Genomic DNA, 23,085 nt, shown 5'->3' on the forward strand with positions numbered 1-23,085 from the left:
AAATCCCACTTGAGATTAATGTGAATTATGAAGAAATAGACCTCTGTGGGCCAAAGTACTTGAATTAAACACATCTGGTACCACAGGCATACTTTAGTGGTTGTATTTTCACTTCAGTGGTGGGGAATGGAGAAATATGGTTTTTGGAAGACAATTTCATGTGATTCTTCATGTGTTTGTGCTGACTTTGTAATAAATACATCCACTTGCCAGCTTGGTCTTGATTGGTGGACCAAGATTTCGAAGGATGTGATAAATTTACGTTTATCTATATATATATATACCATACTTCCAAGCTTCAAACCAACAAGTCAAGTACTCATCAAGGCTCAAACACTTCTGATTCCAATTTCCATATAACATTTCAGAGTTTCTTGCTGTATTTTCTACTTTTGCTTTGGCTTGGAAATGGCCATTCGACAAGTGCTTAGACGATCTTTATCGAGTGAGAAAAGATCGAATTCGAGAGGATCAGCTGATCATGTGCCGAAGGGACATTGCGCTGTTTATGTAGGGGAGAGTGAATATAAGCAACGGTTCGTCATTCCCGTGTCATATTTGAACCACCATTTGTTTCAAGATTTGCTATGTCAAGCTGAAGAAGAATATGGATTTTACCATCCGATGGGTGGTCTTACCATTCCTTGCAGCGGAGATCTGTTTGTAGATGTCACCTCTCGCTTGAGAAGAATATGATGTATAATATACAAAATTTTAGAGAAGTGGAATGTTAGGCAGTTTGAGGGAGTCGTGTCTGTCTTTTTTCTACTCATCACAATCAGTGTACATGATGTTGGAAAAAGATATGTATCCAGAGAAAATTTTGGAAATTAGTGATCCAATATTTGATTCAAAAGCTTCTATCTTGTTCTAAAATATTGCATAATAACTCTGTTGGAAGATTCTGCAAGATCTAAAACACACAGTCTCGTGTTCGGAAGTATATGTTTTCTTCTGTTTGGGGCTAACCGAAGAAAACCATCAATTCCATCAAGAAAGTGGTCATTTGTTTCATGAAAATCATAAGAAAGCAATGAAAATCTCAGAAACAAATTTAAGATGGTTATTCATTGAAGAAATAGCTTGTTTAAAATCTTTGCCCTCTCTCATTGTTCTAAATTAAGAAAATTTAGGAGTATACCGCAAATTTTTAATCTAAAAAATTTGTATTATTTAAAGTAATTGCCCTCTCTCATTGTTCTACTGCAGATTTGGATCGAAAACTCCAAAAGATATACGTGAGAATCTGTATTTATATCTCGAAGCTATTCTTAATTAATTCAGACATTGGTAGCCTGCAAAGACCTGTAAGGTGAACCCAAGAAAACCAAGAATGGCTTCAGAAAATTGCTATTAATCTTTTTAAGTTCATACGAAAGCACAGAAAACATCTAATTTAATTTAAACAAAAGTAAACTGCAGCAGTGGACGTAACTAAACCGGTGCTTTGAATTATGACAACGGAATACGACACGTCACATGATTTTTCTTTCCCAATTCATATTCATCAATTAAGACCACTCAATATTTGACGAAGAACTAACAGACAACAGAAATCCGATTTGAGGTTTCAAGCCTAAAATCGATAAATGAGGCCCAAGACCTCCTAGGGCCATTCATATATAAACTCATCTTTGGTTTAAAAATATGACCCATCTAACGTTTAGTAAATGCTGTTGAAGTAACAACAAACAGATGTGCCACCCTTCAATCAATAGAACGTATTATACCAAGCATAAAATTGTGGTTCCAACATCCCGTTTCTTGATTAGCAGAAAACAATCTAAATCTTGGTTGGTGTAGGTTTTTGCAACATGAATTATTTGAGTAGAGTCCTACAAAACTTTGTGGCTGAAGGTGGTGGTGGGAAGTGTTGGGGAAATACAACCCCAAAGCGATGTCCATCACGATGATAATATAATACCCAACTATTGCGGAATAAAACAACCAACAAGAACACAAAGATTTACGTGGTTCACCCAATATAGGTTACGTCCACGTAACACTGCAACTTTTATAATTGGAAGAAATATTACAACAGGTGTATACACCAATACACTCAATATTTCTCACACTCCCAACCCGAGTATACCGAGAAAATAATTTCTCTAACTCACAAAAGAGAATTCCCGCACTCAAGAAAAAAATACACTCTTTTTTTCTATGCACTCTCTTTTTATCAAAGCTAAAAAGCTTTTGATTTTGGGATACAATAACTGAAGAAATTGAGCTCTATTTATAACTAATTCCCTCCAACAACTTTTGAAGATTTCCCGATGTGAGATATGTGGGAAAGCATTTTTTTATATTATTTAATTTAATGTGGGTCCCATCACATTAAATTCTTACCTAACAATTCTCTCACTTGAAGACTTGATTTCAATCATGTCTTCACACCAACAGTGCAGCAGCTTATACCTCCTTTGTTAGTCTAGGAGACCAACTGAAGTAAAACACAACTTCAGTTTTCCAATGATAACAGCCTTCGTGAGCATATCAGATGGATTCTTGCTTCCAGGAATCTTCTCAAGCTTCAAGACTCCATTCACTCGATCTCTAAGGATCCCCATTCTAAGGATTTGTTTTGCAGCATCCAAATCCTTCAAAGCAAATTCCTTTGATAACTCTTTCTCGAGTGTATCAATCTCCTCCAGACAAGCTCCTGCTATCAACATATCCTCTACATATATCAGTAGTATGATATAATAACCATCAAGCTTCACATAACAACAGTGATCAACCTGATACCTCAGAAAACCATCATTTTTCATTACACCATCAAACTTCTTGTACCACTGTCTTGGAGCTTGTTTGAGACCATACCAGCTATTCTGAAGTTTGCACACCATTTTCTCTTTCTCTCGTACTTCAAATCCCTGTGATTGATTCATTTCTTCATCTAGCTTTCCATGAAGAAACCTCGTCTTTACATCTAACTGTTCCAGATGTAAATCTTCTTTTACCATCAATCCAAGTACAATCCTGATAGTAGTCAACTTTACCACCAGAGAGAAAATATCAGTGTAACCAATTACTTCTTTTTCACCTTTTTATAACAAATATTTCTTTGTACCGCCTGCTACCGTCATGTTCTAACCGGTAATCCCACTTGCTATGTAAAACCTTTTTACCTTCAGGAAGTTCGGACAACTCTCACATGTGATTGGATGACAGTGAATCCATCACATCTTTCATGGCTAACTCCCACTGTTTAAAAGTCTCATAAACATCCGATTTATTTTTCACAAAATAAACCCAAAATTTCCTGCTCGAATCGTCAACAGTAGTGCCATAATATCTTGAGTGATATCCAAGGGATGTCACAAGAGATGTTCCACATATATCAGTATGTGCCAGCTCCAAATCCGCTGATTTCGGTTCTCTAACCTCTTTTGAAAAGCTCACTTTTTTCTGCTTTCCAAAAAATACAGCTTCACACAGCTTGTGTTCAACGATCTTTAATTCCGGTAGCTTTGCGTTTGAAACAAGCATCTTCATTACCTTCTCACTCGTATCCCCAAGCCTACTATGCCATAGACTTGAATTAGCTCCAGCATCCACAGCCACTAATTTATTTCTCAAACTGGAAGTCATATAAAGTGTTCCAGTTTTCTTTCCTCGAGCAACAATCATGGCTCCCTTTTTCACTTTCCAAGAACCATCACCAAAGGTCACCTTATGACCTTCGTCATCAAGCTGTCCTACAGAAATCAGATTGTGTGTCAACTCTGGTACATGCCTTACTTTGTTGATTTTTCAGACAGATCCATTTGTCATCTTCATCCGGATATCACCCATACCAATTATTTCCAAAGGTTTTCCATCAGCCAGGAAAAATTTTCCGTACCCGCAATGTAATTATCGAATACATCACGATTACCAGTGGTATGAAACGAAACTCCCGAGTCCATAACCCAAGAATCAACCGGGGTTTCCATGGATAGTGATAGAGCATCATGTACCTTCTCAGTAACAACATTAGCGTCGTTCTTTGTTGATCTGCAATTCTTTTTCAAGTGACCAGTCTCACCACAGCTCCCGCACTTCACATTCTTTTCAATGTTACTTTTGTCTTTTCCATTTCTTGACTTGGACCTACCATGTCATTGGTTAAAACTCTTTTCGCCACTCCTGCCCCTTCCTCTATTCTCGATATTTAGAGCAGATCTCAATGATGTTCCTTCACCAGAATCCATCCTGCGAACTTCTTCAGCAAGAATTTGATCTCTGACATCATTGAATTGTAGCTTTCTTTTTCCAACAGAGTTGCTAACAGCTGCCCGCATCGGTTTCCAATTGTTTGGTAAAGACGCCAGAAGAATAAGTGCACGAATCTCATCATCAAATTTGATGTCCACCGATGTCAGCTGGGAGACAATCGTGTTGAATTCATTTATGTGTTTTGCCACCGAAGCACCTTCTCCCATCTTCAAGTTGAATAACTTCTTCATGAGATGTACTTTGTTGTTTGCTGATGGCTTTTCGTACATGTCTGATAGAATGGTCATCATATCCTCCGTGGTTTTGGCCTCCGCCACGTTATGCGCCACGTTCTTTGTTAGGGTCAATCGTATGACACCTAAAACCTCTCGGTCAAGGAGCTCCCAATCATCATCCTTCATCTTTTCCGGTTTCTTTCTTGCTAGAGGTTGATGCAGCTTCTTACTGTACAGATAATCTCTTATCTATAACCGCCAGAACGAAAAATCTGTTCCGTCGAACTTGTTGATTCCTGGTCCCGATCCATCATCTCCGGCCATCACTTCTCCAGCCTTAGCAAAAAATCTAAAAAATCTTTTCTGATGTGGAAGATCAGACAAAGCTGCAACCACAGAGCATACTCAGAATCCTTAAGAATTTTCACAACAAGGCTCTGATACCAGTTGTTGTGTAATTACACCGAAGCGATGCCGATCACGATGATAATATAGTACCCAGATATTGCGGAATAAAACAACCAACAAGAACACAAAGATTTACGTGGTTCACCCAATATAGGCTACGTCCACGGAACACTGCAACTTTTATAACTGGAAGAAATATTACAACAAGTGTATATACCAATACACTCAATATTTCTCACACTCCTAACCCGAGCATACCGAGAAAATAATTTCTCTAACTCACAAAAGAGAATTCCCGCACTCAAGAAAAAAATACACTCTTTTTTTCTATGCACTATCTTTTTATCAAAGCTAAAAAGCTTTTAATTTTGGGATACAATAACTGAAGAAATTGAGCTCTATTTATAACTAATTCCCTCCAACAACTTTTGAAGATTTCCCGATGTGGGATATGTGGGAAAGCATTTTTTTATATTATTTAATTTAATGTGGGTCCCACCACATTAAATTCTTACCTAACACGAAGATGATTTTGAAATGACCGATGCTTCATAATAATTATAATGATTGGAAGACAAATTCTTGTGATTCTTCACTTGTTAGCTTGAATTTCTGCCGGTTACCGTACTTTACACCTGCCTGTTTTTCTAGATCCATATCAAGATTTTAAAGGATACTAAATGGGAAGGACATCGATCTATATATATTCCTCACTTCCGCTTCAAACCAACTACTAGTACTCCTCAATCACTTCTGATTCCAGTTTCCAAAAAACTTTGAGATTCTTCTTGTATTTCCTGCTCTCGCTTCAACTAAAAATTGTTTAATACAAGAAATGACCATTTGACAAATACTTAAACGATCTTTATCGAGTGAGAAAAGATCAAATTCAATAGGATCAGCTGATGTTCCCAAAGCAGGATATTGTGTTGTTTCTGTAGGAGAGAGCGTGCACTACAAGAAATTCTGCATACAACAACGCACATACGACAACGGTTTTTCACAAAAACCGTTGTCGTATGTTTTTTAACAACGGTTTTATCGAAAACTGTTGTCTTTTGGGGGCCTAAGACAACGGTTTTTGGAGTGAATGACAACGGTTTTATAAAACCGTTGTCTTTGAGCGTTTTTTTAGGGTCAACGACAGCGGTAACCGTTGTCTATTAGCGTGTTTTTTTGAACAATGAAACCGTTGTCGATTAGCGAGTTTTTTTGCACAAACAACAACGGTTTTGGAAAACGTTGCAATATTTAGCGACAGTTTTTCAAAAACCGTAGCTAAATTTAGCGACCGTTTATAAAAACCGTCGCTAATTTTAAATTAGCGACGGTTTGAAATACCCGTCGCTAATTTTAGCGACGATTTTTGAAAAACCCGTCGCATGTTTAAATTTAGCGACGATTAAATAAAACCCGTCGCTAAAATTAGCAACATTGTTTTAAAACCGTCGCTAATTTTAGCGACGGTTTAAGTCCAAACCGTTGCCAAATAAAATAAATGCGACGGTTTATTATTTACCGTCGCCAATAGCGACGGTTTAACCAAAATCCGTCGCAAACTGTCTATAAATATCTCTATTTTCGATTCATTTTCCTCCACAACACTTCACAACACTCAAAATTTTTCTCATTTACACCATTTTATCACTTCACACAATACTTAAAATTTTTCTCACAACTTCACAACACTCAAAATTTTTCTCTCTTACACCATTTTATCATTACACACAACACTCAAAATTTTTCTCTTTTACACAATTTTATCACTTTCACATAACACTTAAAATTTTTCTAACCACTTCATAACACTTAAAATTTTTCTCTTTTACACGATTTTACTACTTCAAAACACTTAAAATTTTATTTCTTTTACACGATTTTAGTTTTGATTATTAGTTTCTTTTAGATTTATTAAATTATTAAAATTATTTTTTTTATTTTTCGAAACAAATTAGCGACGGAAATCTTGATTACTAACCGTCGCTAATTTAAACTAGCAACGGTTTAAGTAACCGTCGCTAATTCTGATTTAGCGACGGTTTTATTCATACTCGTCGCTATATTTTTTAGCGACGGTTTTTCGCTAATTCTGATTTAGCGACGGTTTTATTCATACTCGTCGCTATATTTAAAAACCGTCGCAAATTCGATCTACCACAACGGGTAAAAACCGTTGTCGTTGAACGGACTTTCAACAACACCCTCAGTTACAACAGTTTTAAAATGGCTACGACAACGGATAAAATCCGTTGTCGTATGCCGTTTTTGTAGTAGTGGTGTTAGAGTAGATGCCCTGTAAGCCAACGGTTGGTTAGGGAATTTATTGACTCAAGTGTAATAAAAAATCTTTATTTTAATATAATTTACCTTTTTTATGGTTTTGTTATTTCTTTATTTGTATACCCATGTGAACAACATAAATAAAGACCTTGATTATACTTTAATACAAATAAATCGTAATTCGATGTTGAAACTCATTTATAAGCACTATATAATCTAAATTCGTTCTTAGTCGATTCAGCCGCATAAAACATGGATAAAGGTCGCTTGAGCTTGAGACTAGCATCTGTGATGTTGTGTACCGTGTTTCTTGGTAAGGACATAGAGATGTCCAAACATGCAGATCGGTAGTCATATGATGATTATACCGAACAACCCTCCCTCTGATTTTCCAAGTGGTTATTATTCATCGAGAGGATAAGTCCGTGGTTATGATTGTATACCATTAGTCCTTGTGTCACGCCCCGAGACGGGGTTGGTCGACACCGGCGTTGCTCTCAAATTTACATTCGAAAACAACAAGCCTCAGAAGTACAGAATTTCAGAAACCAGTTTTTTTACTCACAATACTGAATATTCATTGTCTGATACAACTCAAATACTAATGTTTTACAGTGGAAATGTAAAACCAAATATAACATCGTCTTAACAAATGCAGCGGACTAAACAGAAATTAGAACTGATAACAACGGTATCCTTCACCAGCCCCAGAATTGAATATGCTATTCTTCTTCTAGCTTTTCTTTCTCGTTCTTATCTGAGAGAGGTTTGGTGGGTGAGTGATGTGGTTGTCACTCAGTAAGTAGGGGCGGGAATAAGTCTCAGTTTTCAAACACCATTTTTACAGAAACAGAAATATAATAATATACAGGAAACTCTTGTTTCCAGAACATGATTCAGAATTCAGAAATCACAATATTTCGAACAGAAATCAGAATTAGTAAGCACTGAGAACGTTAGTGAATTTCATGGCTAAACTGATATCAGTCCCCTATATATTCTCTCCTCTAAGGGGTGAGGCCAGAATCAGAATCAGAATTCAGAAATGTTCAGAATATATATTCCTACCATTAGTTCACTAGGGAGTTTCAGTGCTTCAAAATCAGATATCAGAAATCAACATAAAATATGCTTTAAAACAGATATTATCAAACTGATTTCAAGATATTTATACATAAGCCCACTTACCGTAATTTGCTGAAAGAATTTTGATTGAAGTCTGGAAATCTGATGTTCTTGCTACTTGTTTCTACCGCTCGAAAATCAGCACTCACTTAACTCGAAAATTCAAGTGATAATCTCAAGATTTGTGTAACACCAATTTAGAGACTGATGGTGTTATTTATAGGCAAGGTTCCAGACTGTTTGCCTCCCAATTAATGGGCATAATCTGCCATTAAGTGCCATTACAACCTTTAATTTCCATGATAAATGCTTCAGTTACAAATCATAAGTTGGATTAGTAACTGTCTGCTGGAATTCGCTCTTCTGCTGCTGGATTCGGTCTGCTGAATTCTAATCTGCTGGAAAATATCAGCTTCTGAAATAATAGCTTCTGCTGGAAATCTGTCTGCTGGAAAAATACCATCTTCTGAATTATTGAGTGCTACTGGAATTGTTATCTTCTGCTGGAATTTCAGGTTCTCACATCCTTCCCTCCTTATGAGAAGTTTCGTCCTCGAAACTTGGCTCACTTGATTCTCAAAGAGGTAAGGGTATTGATCTCGCATCTTTTCTTCTAACTCCCAAGTAGCTTCTCTTTCAGTGTGGTTGAACCATTGTACTTTGACATATGGAATAGTTCGTTGGTCTTTGTTATCCACAATTCGAATCGGAATTTCTTCATACTTCAGTTCTTCATTTAGATTTCCCTCCACCAGAAGTGGTCCAGCTTCCAGAATATGACTTGGATCAGAAATATATCTCCTCAGCTGCGAGACGTGGAATACATTGTGAATTCTTGACATGTCGGGTGGGAGTGCTAATCTATAAGCAAGTGTTCCCACTTTCTCAAGAATTTCAAATGGTCCGACGTATCTGGGATTCAGTTTCCCAGCCTTATTGAATCGGACTACACCCTTCATGGGTGACACTTTCACATACGCCTTTTCTCCAATTTCAAATTCCACGGGTCTTCTTTTCAGGTCAGCCCAGCTTTTCTGTCGATCTTGTGCAGCTTTTACTCTCTCCTTGATCACAGCAACTTTATCCACTGTTTCCTTGATTAGTTCGGGTCCAACGATGGCTTTTTCCCCTACTTCATCCCAATACAGTGGTGATCGACATTTTCGTCCATATAGAGCTTCGTATGGTGCCATTCCAATGCTGCTGTGGTAACTATTATTGTATGCGAACTCGATTAAGGGCAGATGTTCGCTCCTATTACCATTGAAGTCTAGTGCACAAGCTCCAGCATATCCTCAAGAGTTTGAATTTTCCTCTCTGTTTAGCCATCGGTCTGAGGGTGATAAGCCGTACTAAGCGTAACTTTAGTCCCCATAGCTTGTTGAAAGCTCTTCCAAAAACGGGACGTAAATCTAGGATCTCAGTCGGAAAGTATGCAAGCTGGAACTCCATGCAATCGTACGATCTCATTCATGTACAATGTGGCTAGCTTGTCCAAATTATAGTTCATGCGGACAGGTAAGAAATGCGCAGATTTTGTGAGTCTATCTACGATTATCCATATTCCGTCATGACCTTGTCTCGACTTTGGTAAACCAACTACAAAATCCATGAAAATATGTTCCCATTTCCATTCCGGGATTTCTAATGGTTGAAGAAGTCCACCAGGTCTCTAGTGTTCTGCCTTGACTTGCTGGCACACGTGACACTTAGAAACAAATATTGCCACATCCTTCTTCATTCCACTCCACCAAAAATTTTTCTTCAAATCTCTGTACATCTTGGTACTGCCAGGATGGACTGAAAATTTTGACTTATGTGCTTCAGACATTACTTCTTGTCGAAGGTTATCGATGTCTGGTACACACGATCGTCCTTTCATCCACAAGATTTCTTTGTTGTCCGTCTCGAAATCTGGTGATTTCCCTTCTTTGGCTTGCTCTTTCAGTTTCACCAAAGCGGAATCTCTCTCTTGACTTATCTTGATTGTCTCTCTAAGACAAGGTTGTGCTGGAAGTGATGCTAGGATCACCTAACTCGTATACTTTCTACTTAAAGCATCTGCTACCTTGTTGGCTTTGCCTGGGTGGTAGCTTATCGTCAAGTCGTAATCCTTCATGAGTTCAATCCACCGTCTTTATCTCATATTTAGTTTCTTTTGAGTGAACAAATACTTGAGACTTTGGTGATCAGTGAAAATATCACACTTGGCACCATATAGATAGTGTCTCCAAATCTTTAGTGCAAACACCACTGCCGCTAGCTCGAGGTCATGTGTTGGGTTATTCTGTTCATACGGCTTCAACTGTCTCGACGCGTATGCAATCACCCTTCCCTCTTGCATGAGTACACATCCTAAACCTCCTTTAGATGCATCACTGTAGATTGTGAAGTCTTTGCCTTCCATGGGTAATACCAGCACTGGCGTGGAAGTAAGCTTCTTCTTCAAAGTCTCGAAGCTGTGCTCACATTTTTCACTCCATTGGAACTTAGAGTTCTTCTGTGTGAGCTTGGTGAGAGGTATGACTATTGAAGAAAATCCTTCAACAAATTTCCGGTAATAGCCCGCTAATCCCAAGAAACTTCTAATTTCTGTCACATTCCTTGGTCTAGGCCAATCTGAGATTGCCTCTACTTTCTTAGGGTCCACCGATACTCCTGCTACTGAGATTACGTGCCCCAAGAATGTGACGCTCTCTAGCCAAAATTCGCATTTCTTGAACTTGGCGTAAAGTTCTTCTTCTCTCAGCGTCTGGAGGGTGAGGCGAAGATGTTCCTTGTGATCTTCCTTACTTTCTGAATACACAAGGATGTCGTCTAAGAATACAACCACAAACCTATCAAGGTAAGGTTTGAAGACTCTATTCATGAGGTCCATGAATGCTGCGGGGGCATTGGTCAGTCCAAACGGCATTACTACAAACTCGTAATGGCCGTATCTCGTCCTGAAGGCTGTTTTAGGAATATCTTCTGCTTTGACCTTCAGTTGGTGATAGCCTGACCTTAAGTCGAGCTTGGAAAAGACTGTAGCTCCTTTGAGTTTGTCGAACAGATCATCTATTCTTGGAAGTGGGTACTTATTCTTGATTGTGATCTTATTCAGTTCTCTGTAATCAATACACAATCTCATGCTTCAGTCCTTCTTCTTTACGAACAAGACAGGAGCTCCCCACGGGGATGCGCTTGGTCGGATTTGCTTCTTATCTAACAACTCTTGAAGTTGCTCTTTGAGTTCTTTTAATTCTGCTGGGGCCATTCTGTATGGTGCTTTTGAGATCGGTGCAACCCCAGGAATCAAGTTGATCTCAAACTCCACTTCACGATCAGGGATTGTGCCCGGGAGTTCTTCAGAAAAGACATATGGAAACTCTTGTACTACCGGAATCTCTTCTAGTGCAAGTGCAGCTTCTTGTTTTACCTCGCTCAACATGGCTAGGTAAACTTCTTCTCCACTTTTCATGGCTTTCCAAGTTTGAGAAGCAGAAAGAAGAGTCTTTCGTTCTTTGGTCTTGCCATGAAATAAAATTTTCTCTTGGTGTGGAGCTTGGATGGTTACCGTCTTTCCATGACAGTCTACTAAAGCAGGATTCTTGGCTAACCAATCCATTCCAAGAATTACATCGAATTCCACCATGTTCAGTTGGATTAGGTTTGCCTTGAAATTCTGATTATCTATGAGAACACCAATATCCCGATATAGAGCGCGAGTTTCTAAAATCCGATTTGCAGGAGTCGCTACTCTATATGGTTCTTCTAAATTATCAGGCTTAGTTCCTAACTTCTTGGCAAATCTCTTAGACATGAATGAATGCACAGCACCACAATCAAATAATACATAAGCAGGCATATTATTGATTTGAATGGTACCTGCTACGACATCATTTGAGTTGTCAGCCTCTTCTTGAGTGAGAGCATAGACTCGAGCATTTGGCTTGTTCTCTTTAGGCTTGTTTGGTGTTGTTCCACGTGCTAGACCATTCCTTGGATCTGGAAGAGAACATTGAGCAATGCGATGGTCCATCTTTCCACAACGAAAACAAGCTCCAGAATTCCTACGACATTCACCAATGTGAGTGAATCCACAAGTTTGGCACTTGACTCCTTCTTTGCTTGATTGAGAAGGAGTGGTTCCTTTAGATGGAGAACTGGTGAATTGGTTACTTGAAAACCTAGGCTCCTTGAATTGTTGGCCCGGTTGGTACTGGCTTGACTGAGGACGTTTGAGTTTGTTCTCACCTTCACGCCTCTTAATGTCATTCTCAGCCTTGATGGCGACTCCCATCAATTCATCAAAACTATTGGGCTCGATAACCGCAAGGGCAGATTGAATGCGGTTGTTCAATCCCTTCTTGAAGCGATGTATCTTCAAGGCCTCATCTCCCATGATGGTTGGGGAATAAGTTCCCAATGAGTGGAACTTGGATGAATACTCCACCACAGTCATGTTTGGTTCTTGAACTAAGCTTTCAAATTCTGATAGCTTCTGTACTCGAACTGCTGTCGGAAAGTACTGCCTCAGGAATGCCTCTCGGAACCTTTGCCAGGTAATAGGTCCCGTCCTTAACATAGCTGGTGAGATTCCTTCCCACCATTTAGCGGCTCTATCCACAAGAAAAGGTGTAATCACATCTACCTTGATCTCTTGTGGAACCTCAAGTAGTTGAAGATGGTTCTCTACCTCCTTCATCCAATTCTGTCCGACCTCGGAATCAGAACTTCCATCAAAGTTTGGGACTCTTGCTCTTCGGAGAGCCTCATAGTGCTGCTTAGTCCCATTCTGAGCTGGAGGTGGTGGCGGTGGCTGTTCGCATTTGGGTTGACAAACCCTTGCAGCGTGGTTGCCACAATCGTGGCTATAGCCATCAAATCAGCCTGACTGAGGTCAATTGCTGGTGGTTGTTGTTGTTGTTGTGCGTCCTCATCGTTGCGGTTGTTGTTACGGTTTCCATAACGAGGGTTGCGATTGTTTCTCACTGGTCTTCCGTCCATTTCCTACACATAAGAAAGTTCTAAGGTTTTTGACAGAACATGGACAAATCAAAAGAAGCGAAATGATTGAGTAATTGCTCAAAAATTAAATATGAAATCAATAGATAGAAATAAATTTTATTGATTTCCCACGAAAGTGCAATTACAACTTGAATTCGAAATGCTAACAAAAATGCCAATGGAACAAATGTTATTACAAAGAACGACTACTGATGGTCTAATCTACCACTTCTCCTAATCCCAAATCCATAGGATCCTCCTCTATTTCTTCTTCTTCTTCTTCGGGATCCTCCTCGGGTTCGACTTCATGGTTGGCTGCTACTGCTTCTAGATGTTCAATATGACCATGCAGAACTGCATTCTGGTCGCTAAGAACTTCAACGGTGTTTTGCAACTCGTGAATCTGAGCATCAGTTTGCTCACAATACTGGTTATGCTGGTTCACGAGTTGGTGATTCTGATCCTTAAGTACTTGGATCTTCTCAATCATGTTATCACGTAACTTGATGAACTCTGCAACGGTCTCTTGAGAGGTTTCAAACTCTTCTTGAGCTTTCATATTCCTCTCTTCTGCCTCATGCAGATGGTGAGCATAACGTTGAACATCATGTCTTAAGTGTTCTTCTTTACGCTGTAATTCATCCTTGTCCAACTCTAAGGAATAATTATGCCACTTGAGTTTCTCTATCTTCTTCTCTAATATCTTAATGTAGCTACTCTGGTCAGCCATATTTTACATCCAAAACATGAGAGTCAAGGTTCAGAAATGATTTCAAGAGTAAAGGTCGAGCTATAGACAACTACTGGAATGAACAAAATCAGTACAGCCTATAATAAGTAATAGAAGAAAATAGCTCAAAATTTTTCGGTCTCAGAATTGCGTGAAAAATTTACCAAAAATCCTTCGCATCAAGAACATGAATTGTACCAAGTTTGGAGCAAAAATACTAAGCCGTTTAGAAATGAAAATTCCTCAAAGTTTCGAAAAATTGGAAAATTTTACGGAAATGACGATATCAGCATCTAAACGAAGGATTTTGGGGTCGTTCTAGCTTAGATTCTCCTCGTCGAGAGCTTTCCAACGCATACTTTTAATAGTAAAAATTCCTTCTGGATCAAAAGTTATGGCCGTTTGAAGTTTGCGCGAAAAACACCTCAACTTCCATGCCATTTGCAAGGTCTACTGCATGCTCATACTGGAATTCCCTATCTACTGCAACTCTGATGCTACTGCAATCAGTCTGCTACTTTTCCAGCACTGTCTGCTGCTTTCCAGCACTGTTAGAACCAGTCTGCTGCCTTCCGAGTCTACTGACCCAGTCTTCTGCATTCAGATCTACTGGTTCTCATCTACTGTTTCTGGTTTCATCCTACTGTTTTTCGTCTACTGGTTTTAGTCTACTGAATTTTTTTTTCTACTTATTTCAGTAGCCTATTACAGTAGCTTATTTTCAGTAGTCTATTACAGTAGCTTATTTTCAGTAGTATATTACAGTAGTTTATTTTCAGTAACTTTCAGAACTTATTTTCAGAAGTCTATAAGAACTCATTATTTCTAGTTCCTCCTCCATAGATTATGAAACCCGGTTTTGCTCTGATACCACTTCAATGCACGCCCCGAGACGGGGTTGGTCGACACCGACGTTGCTATCAAATTTACATTCGAAAACAACAAGCCTCAGAAGTACAGACTTTCAGAAACCAGTCTTTTATTCACAATACTGAATATTCATTGTCTGATACAACTCAAATACTAATGTTTAACAGCGGAAATGTAAAACCAAATATAACATCGTCTTAACAAATGCAGCGGACTAAACATAAATTAGAACTGATAACAACGGTCTCCTTCACCAGCCCCAGAATTGAATCTGCTCTTCTTCTTCTAGCTTTTCTTCCTCGTTCTTATCTGAGAGGGGTTTGGTGGGTGAGTGATGTGGTTGTCACTCAGTAAGCAGGGGCGGGAATAACTCCCAGTTTTCAAACACCATTTTTACAGAAACAGAAATATAATAATATACAGGAAACTCTTGTTTCCAGAACAGGAATCAGAATTCAGAAATCACAATATTTCGAACAGAAATCAGAATTAGTAAGCACTGAGAACGTTAGTGAATTTCATGGCTAAACTGATATCAGTCCCCTATATATTCTCTCCTCTAAGGGGTGAGGCCAGAATCAGAATCAGAATTCAGAAATGTTCAGAATATATATTCCTACCATTAGTTCACTAGGGAGTTTCAGTGCTTCAAAATCAGATATCAGAAATCAACATAAAATATGCTTTAAAACAGATATTATCAAACTGATTTCAAGATATTTATACATAAGCCCACTTACCGTAATTTGCTGAAAGAATTTCGGTTGAAGTCTGGAAATCTGCTGTTCATAGTACTGGTTTCTACTGCTCGAAAATCAGCACTCTCTCAACTCGAAAATTCAAGTGATAATCTCAAGATTTGTGTAACACCAATTTAGAGACTGATGGTGTTATTTATAGGCAAGGTTCCAGACTGTTTGCCTCCCAATTAATGGCCATAATCTGCCATTAAGTGCCATTACAACCTTTAATTTCCATGATAAATGTTTCAGTTACAAATAATAAGTTGGATTAGTAACTGTCTGCTGGAATTCGCTCTTCTGCTGCTGGATTCGGTCTGCTGGATTCTAATCTGCGGGAAAATATCAGCTTCTGAAATAATAGCTTCTGCTGGAAATCTGTCTGCTGGAAAAATACCATCTTCTGAATTATTGAGTGCTACTGGAATTGCTAGCTTCTGCTGGAATTTCAGGTTCTCACACCTTACGACCCGAGACAACACTGAGGCTCTATATGCTAGGGCAGTGCTTTGACTCGTTTATCGGCTCCAGGAAAGTCATCAGGTGGCGAGATTGGGTGCAGTTACGACACATGTAGGAGCTAGTGCATTGTAGTCGGGAATTCACCGCTCACCTACAGGTGTGGATATCCTATGTGATCTGATGAAATAATAGTGCATGGAATCTCTGGCTAGAGTATGATACGTACGTTGGAGAAGGAGTTCTCCAATAGTACATGCGATGCCACTATTTATATGTGTCACATAGTTATCGAATTATTATGCAACCCTCGATGAACCAATGGTTGCAGATTTGATCGGAATATATGAGATGAAGGGACTGTACTGTACGTTAATCATAATCGACTTGTTCTTGCAGGCACTATCAATGATACCTAGGGAATCGTGGGGCGATGCTACTAAACGCTCTTACCATGATTCGATGGGTTTAATCAGAAATATGATTTTTGACATTCTCATGATCAATTGTTGATACATAGAATGTGGCAAATAAGGGTAAGCCCGAATAAAGGATTATGTCCTGAATCACAAGGAGTTGTGAATCCACGGCTAGCTGTATCTCTAAACCATTGAGGGTCACACAAACACTAGATCATTTGTTCCCGTTGAGAGAAAATTCAAGGAGTTGAATTTATATTATGATATAGTAAATTCAAGGAGTTGAATTTATGATAATTAAGTTTTGAGAAAATAAATTCAAAAAATTGAATTTAAGAGATAGTAAATTCAAGAAGTTGAATTTATGAAATTTGGAGAGAATAAATTCAAGGAGTTGAATTTATAAAATTTGAGGATTAAATTTATTAAACTCAAAAGATGTGTTTATTAAATATTAAATTTTGGAAGTGATAATTTCAAGGAATTTATAATTTAAATATTAAATTCAAATGTTGAATTTATAAGTGATTTAAATTAAATATAATGGGCATATGTATAATGGGCTTGTAGGAGTACAAGACCAACATACATATTATAAAAGTTCTTAATTGAACTTTAAAAGATTAATTAATTAATTAAACAAGTGGGACTAGAATAATTAATTGATTAAGTCCATTAAGTAATTAATTTAATTAATGGGTTCTAAGCTTATATATATGTGTATTAGGCTTCAAGTTAAAGAGAATTCATTCACAATTTTTCAAAAAACCCTAGCCTCCATCTCCTTGAGATTTTCGAAAATCCCCTCTCCCAAAGGCTCTCAATTTTCGGCCCTCTCTTCTGAAAAGAAGTTCGAGCCATCTCTCAAAATATGATCTCCAACGTAAAACATCTTCTAATTTTTCTAGTGCAAATTAGAACATGAATAAGTAATCCAGTCGTGGACCGGAATAAGAGATTGAAGAAAGAAGATTTGAAGAACGTACATAAGATTTACAACAAGAGCTACGTTCGTTTATACCGACGTAGTTGGAGCCAAGTGAAAATTGTTCACTAAATGTAAAAGTTTTAAACATCCTACGTATGTTTAATTTATATAACCATACGAGTGCTCAAACAAATATTTTGATTGTCAAAATAAAAATAAAATTTTGAAACTTCCGCTGCGTTTTGGGCACGAGAAAACCGAGATCCTACAGTGGTATTAGAGCCAAAGTTTCTCTATATCGTATGGTTTTAAATCATATTGAATAATTTATTTCTAACCACACAAGAAAATTTTTCAAAAAATTGATGCACCATAAAAAATTATTTTTCCAAAAATTAAAAAAAAAAATTGGATCAGACCGCGCGCGCTCCGCACGCTGTGCGCACAGGGCCCCTGCTGCTGCCCGAAACGTTCGGAAAGTCGAGACAAAACGTCCAAACATATGCTGAGGACAATAATGGATGTTGCATCAAAGCATTAAAGACAAAACGTTTCAAAAGGGCAGTCGGAAAATCGAGACACAAAGTCCAAGAAACGAATTCAAGATGCAACAGATACATTAATTGAGTCTCACTGTACGATTAGTTTTCCCGCCTATATAAAGAGAAGAGCAGCGAAGATTCAATATACAGAGATAAGAAGCTTCAACGCAAAAAAGAGAGAAAAGAAAAGGGCACGCATATTGCAAATCAGCTTTCAGAAGCAATCAGCCCAGAGGGACACTTCAACGTGTTATCAGCTTAGTACAGAAGCTTATCTGCCTCAGTGTGTATGAACATCTTTGTTCAGTTCTCACACACAAATACTTTCACCACCACTCAATTACAGTCTTGCACAAAGACGTTAAACTTGTGTATGTAGTCTTTGACACATAGACGTTAAAGAAGTGTTGGCTGGAAGGTGCTGCCTTTATTCGTAGCTAGGAGTTTAGTTTAGGCAGTAGTGTAAGTCCTAGCTGAGTGGGTTTGTACAAGCAATTGTATAAATCAAAGTCTTCTAGTGGATCCTACCCATGGAGGTCGAAGGGGTGACGTAGGAGCAGTTGAAGTCTCCGAACATTCATAAACATATATTGTGTATTTAACTGATTAACTGCTGTTTTCAAACCGTTTGGATCAGTTAGAATATCCGTCAGTTCAGTTGTCACCATACCTGAACTGATGAATGCAAAAACTAATCTACCTTTTTTTAGTTATTCAGTTTACATAAGTTAAAATGTTTTATAATATAACAGTCTTCTTTACGAAGGATTAATTCGAGTTTCTTCCGCTTGGTTTTGAACCAAACTCGATTTAATTCATCGGTGTTAACATTCTTAGAACACGAGCTATTGCAGCTCATTGGAGAATATAGTATTTGAAATGCCTTCAAAGACACTAGTACACTCGATCCTTCAATTGGTATCAGAGCTAGTTGTTCTAAGAAGAACATTTGAAGAAAACCGTATTTTAAAATTTGTTACTTTAAAATAGTGTCCAAAGCTATTTAAAATTATTTCATACTATTTTCAAAACTATTTGAAAATTTTTATATATCGCTTTTTAGCAAAGAGTTGAGAGAATTGGTTCTGCAACTAACATTGTAGCCACTTCTCTAGATTCTTAGCTTTGAGGTTTAAATCAGCCTGCAGCGGACTAAGAATCATCTGCAAAGATGCACAGCTAAATTGCTCGCCAAACAAGATTTCAGTTGAAAGCCTACCAGGTCAGCTGTTCTTCAGATGAAACTCATCCATGTTGGGATGTTGGTTGATTTAATCACCAGCTAAATTCCACGTGAGCCTATTCAGAGTCTGCTCGACCAGTTGAATAAGCACAGAGGTCAAGTTCAAATCATTTTAACTCGTTTCTCTAGCAAATTGAACTCGCAACCGATGCAGCATTTCAAGCAGTCAAGACATCCAGCTGATGGTATATCCAGTTCTGTCACATAAACCGACTGATATCTGATGTTGTTTAAAATATACTATTGTTGTAGCAAGTTTTCATTTATGTACTCAAATGTAAATACAAGGAAAGTTATTTAAATAAACATCATGTTTATTCGGCTGTGTTTCGTTGTGACTGAATGGATATTTCCAGATTTCTTGTCTACGATGCTTGAATGATTATAACCAATGAATCAATGATTAGATAAGTATATTTAAAATACGGGTTTTCATTCAGTCTCTGAGGGGAGTTTTTCTTTTACCCTCAAACTGAAAAATCGTTTTGTTTAATCAGTTTTAAAATTCAGCTGTTGAGAAGAATTTTTCTTTTCGTCAATTGAAAAGTGCTTTCTTAAATTTTAATTTTTTTTGTTTTCAAATCAGTTTTGAAGTGAGAGTTTTTCTTTTATCCTCTATCTCTAAATGGATTTCAAAACTTCTTTAATTCAGTTCTTGAGGGGGAGCTTTTAACAATGTTTGAATGTACTAACCCTTGAACTGAATATATTGTGCTTAACTGCTCAAATTTTGTGATCATCAAAAAGGGAGAGAATGTTGGAACTTTTCAAGTTCGCAATCTTGATTTTGATGTTAACAAAAGTTGTTATTTTGTGTTAATAATAATCTACCTTAGTGTGCAGAAGCTAGGATCAGTCACGAGCTGTTTACATCTCAAACCGAAGACCCAATTGATCGCACAAACTGAATCAGTCTAAACTGTTACGTTAATTGAGCAGTCCAGCTGCTTGTCTAGTTGATAGGTGGTTCAGCAGGAGAACCTCAGAAGCCTGGTCAGCCGAAGAAGTGTTCAACTGATGAAGAAACCCAGCTGATCAGTTCAACTGAACGAGAGTGAAATCAGTTCAACTGCTTTCACCAGTCCAACTGAAGATCAGTTCAGCTGACTAGTTCGAAGAATCAGTCAGAATCTTCCAGTTGCAGATGAAGACAAACTCTTTCTAGTGGATTCCAGATATACACAAAGGTACAAAGCCATTGTACAGTCAAAGGACGATAATGGACGTTGCATTATAGCATTAAAAACAAAACGTTTCAAAAGGGCAGTCGGAAAGTGGAGACACAAAGTCCAAGAAATGAATTCAAGATGCAATGGATACAATAATTGAGTCTCACTGTACGGTCAGTTTTCCCGCCTATATAAAGAGAAGATCAGTGAAGACTCAATATACAGATATAAGAAGCTTCAACGCAAATAAGAGAGAAAAGAAAGGGCACACATATTGCAAATCAACTTTCAGAAGCAATCAACCCATATGGACACTTCAACGTGTTATCAACTTAGTATAGAAGCTTATCTCCCTCACTGTGTGAGAACATCCTTGTTAAGTTCTCACACACAAACACTCTCACCACCACTCAAATACATTCTTGCACAAAGACGTTAAACTTGTGTATGTAGTCTTTGACATATAGACGTTAAAGAAGTGTTGGATGGAGGGTGCTGCCTTAAGTCGTAGCTAGAAGTTCAGTTAGACAGTAGTGTAAGTCCTAGCTGAGTGGGTTTGTACAAGCAGTTGTATAAATCAAAGTCTTCTAGTGGATACTACCCGTGGAGGTAGAAGGGGTGACGTAGGAGCATTTGAAGTCTCCGAACATCCATAAACATATCTTGTTTATTTAACTGATTAACTGCTGTTTTCAAACTGTTTGGATCAGTTACAGTATCCGTCAGTTCAGTTGTCACCATAACTGAACTGATGAATGCAAAAACTAATCTATCCTTTTTCAATTATTCAGTTTACATAAGTTAAAATGTTTTCTAATATAACAGTCTTCTTCACGAAAGATTACTTTGAGTTTCTTCCGCTTGGTTTCGAACCAAACTCGATTTAATTCATCGGTGTTAACATTATTAGAACACGAGCTATTGCAGCTCATTGGAGAATATAGTGTTCGAAATGCCTTTAAAGACACTAATACACTCGATCCTTCAGTTTTTATTTTTGTTATCATATTTTTCATCATTTTCACTTTCGACATGCTTAATAACTTTGGTATTATTTTGTTGTAAGAAGAAATTTTTGAGCCAAAGAGGTGATTTTTATCATATTTGATGTTGTCAAGATAAAACTGTGAGAAAAGATAAAAACAGAAGAAGTCTTGGAACAAGGCGTGACCACGCTTTGTGAATGTTCTTCTACTTTATGTGAAACTCAACCTGATAGAATTTCCAAGATTGAATCTCGAAATTTGTGAAGATTATGCCCAAATTTAGGGTCTTAATTATGGTATTTGACTTAAAATTAATTCTTGGAGAGAAAAGTTGTTTTGGGGAGAAAGAATAATTGATATAATTTTATTCCATAAAAACTCTATATTTATTTTTTGAGATATTTTCCACATTATGTTTTCTTTTGGTTAATGGGCTTTTCTCTTTGGTCTAATTAACCATCTATACATGAATAAGAGAAAGATGCACACAAAATAAAAATAATTCTCTCTTCTCCCTCACTCTTTTCAACGTGTAGAACAAGAAGGAGGCATATGAATTTTTCATCTCTTCTCAACAATTGTAGGCTAAGTTTTTATTTCTGATTCAATAGATATTTCTAATATTTCAATTTTATCACTGTGAGTTTTTTGTGCTTTGATTTACTATTCTTATTTTGTTCAAGTATTTGTTGATTTGTGATTTATTTTTATGAAAGTTGTATATTGATTAATCCGACAATTTAATTCGATATATAATTTTCTACTGCTATCCATGAATTCAGTGATCCGTAATTGTCATGAACGATTGATACCTAAATAGCACTAGATTAGGTGTGTTGTGCTATCATAACAGATTTAGTCTAAATAAATCGACGAAACTAAATTTATCAATTACAACTATCTGAATTATAATATTTTAAGATTAACTGTTTTCACAAAACGAAAATGTTATTTTTAATTAATATGGAACGCTATCGTGCCCAGTTGATTATTGATAAGTTTTGACTTGATGCTAGTTTGATCAATTAAATTAGGAAAACACAAGGATTTTAGCGACTAATCCTATAATTTTAAGGTTAATTACTTATAACTGCTTGAATAAATAATATGTTAACCGATGAATAGTGATACAACTGAATAATGGAAACTCATTAATCAGAGCTTGATAATATTAAATTTACATTTCATTAGTTATTCTTTTGATTAGTTATTTCTTCTTGAATGTTAAATTAGTTCTAGTATTTTATTTAGTTTTTATCAAACAAATTCTCCTTTTAATCATCTTGTCTTGAAAGAATAAATCTCCCGTTCCCTGTGGATTCGATCCTACACACCATTACACTCATTTTACTTAGAGAGTGAGAATTTAAGTTTGGTGGTTCAACGACAGCACACCAATCAGAGCCGCCAGGTTCATAATTCGATTAGAGAATTTTGGGCACGTTAACGCCAATTTTAGTATTAAGTTGCACAGATATGGCATTTAGGCACAGCCTACCAAGCGACTCAACGCTAAAAATTCGAGCTACAGATGCCTCTCCACCTCTAGAAGGCACCTTACGCTAGAAATTTGAGCTCCATGTGCCTAAGCGCTGCCAAGAGGCGCCTCAACACCAAAAATTCGAGGAACAGATGATTCAATGCCATCAAAAGGAACTTTAGTGCTAGAAATTCGATCTGTAGGCGCCTCAACGCTTAGGTTTTGCTCCATTTTTGGAAATTATTGTAGATCTCATAACTTTCCGTAGAAAACTCACAATT

General features: G+C 37.4%; 2 protein-coding genes across 2 annotated transcripts; one reads left to right on the top strand and one right to left on the bottom strand.

Annotated features, from left to right (window-relative positions):
- Positions 1–408: 408 nt before the first annotated feature.
- On the top strand, positions 409–696 carry LOC140972553 (auxin-responsive protein SAUR21-like). Its single transcript, XM_073434962.1, has one exon. It carries the CDS (start codon positions 409–411, stop codon positions 694–696), a length of 288 nt encoding a protein of 95 aa, XP_073291063.1.
- A 9,690-nt stretch (positions 697–10,386) lies between these two features.
- On the bottom strand, positions 10,387–12,936 carry LOC140972554 (uncharacterized). The gene is made up of 2 exons (XM_073434964.1): positions 11,459–12,936; positions 10,387–11,311 (listed from the first exon to the last, which is right to left on the bottom strand). The coding sequence occupies exons 1-2, from the start codon at positions 12,934–12,936 to the stop codon at positions 10,387–10,389; spliced, it is 2,403 nt and encodes an 800-aa protein (XP_073291065.1).
- Positions 12,937–23,085: the final 10,149 nt, after the last annotated feature.

Source organism: Primulina huaijiensis, chromosome 3, assembly GCF_012295235.1.
Source record: "Primulina huaijiensis isolate GDHJ02 chromosome 3, ASM1229523v2, whole genome shotgun sequence".
Lineage (NCBI taxonomy): Eukaryota > Viridiplantae > Streptophyta > Magnoliopsida > Lamiales > Gesneriaceae > Primulina > Primulina huaijiensis.

Coding starts and splice junctions, on each gene's coding strand:
- LOC140972554 (XM_073434964.1), bottom strand. CDS start 12,936: ATGAAGGAGGTAGAGAACCATCTTCAACTACTTGAGGTTCCACAAGAG. Junction 11,312..11,458: donor AAAGAGCAACTTCAAGAGTT/GTTAGATAAGAA, acceptor CCCACTTCCAAG/AATAGATGATCTGTTCGACA.
- LOC140972553 (XM_073434962.1), top strand. CDS start 409: ATGGCCATTCGACAAGTGCTTAGACGATCTTTATCGAGTGAGAAAAGA.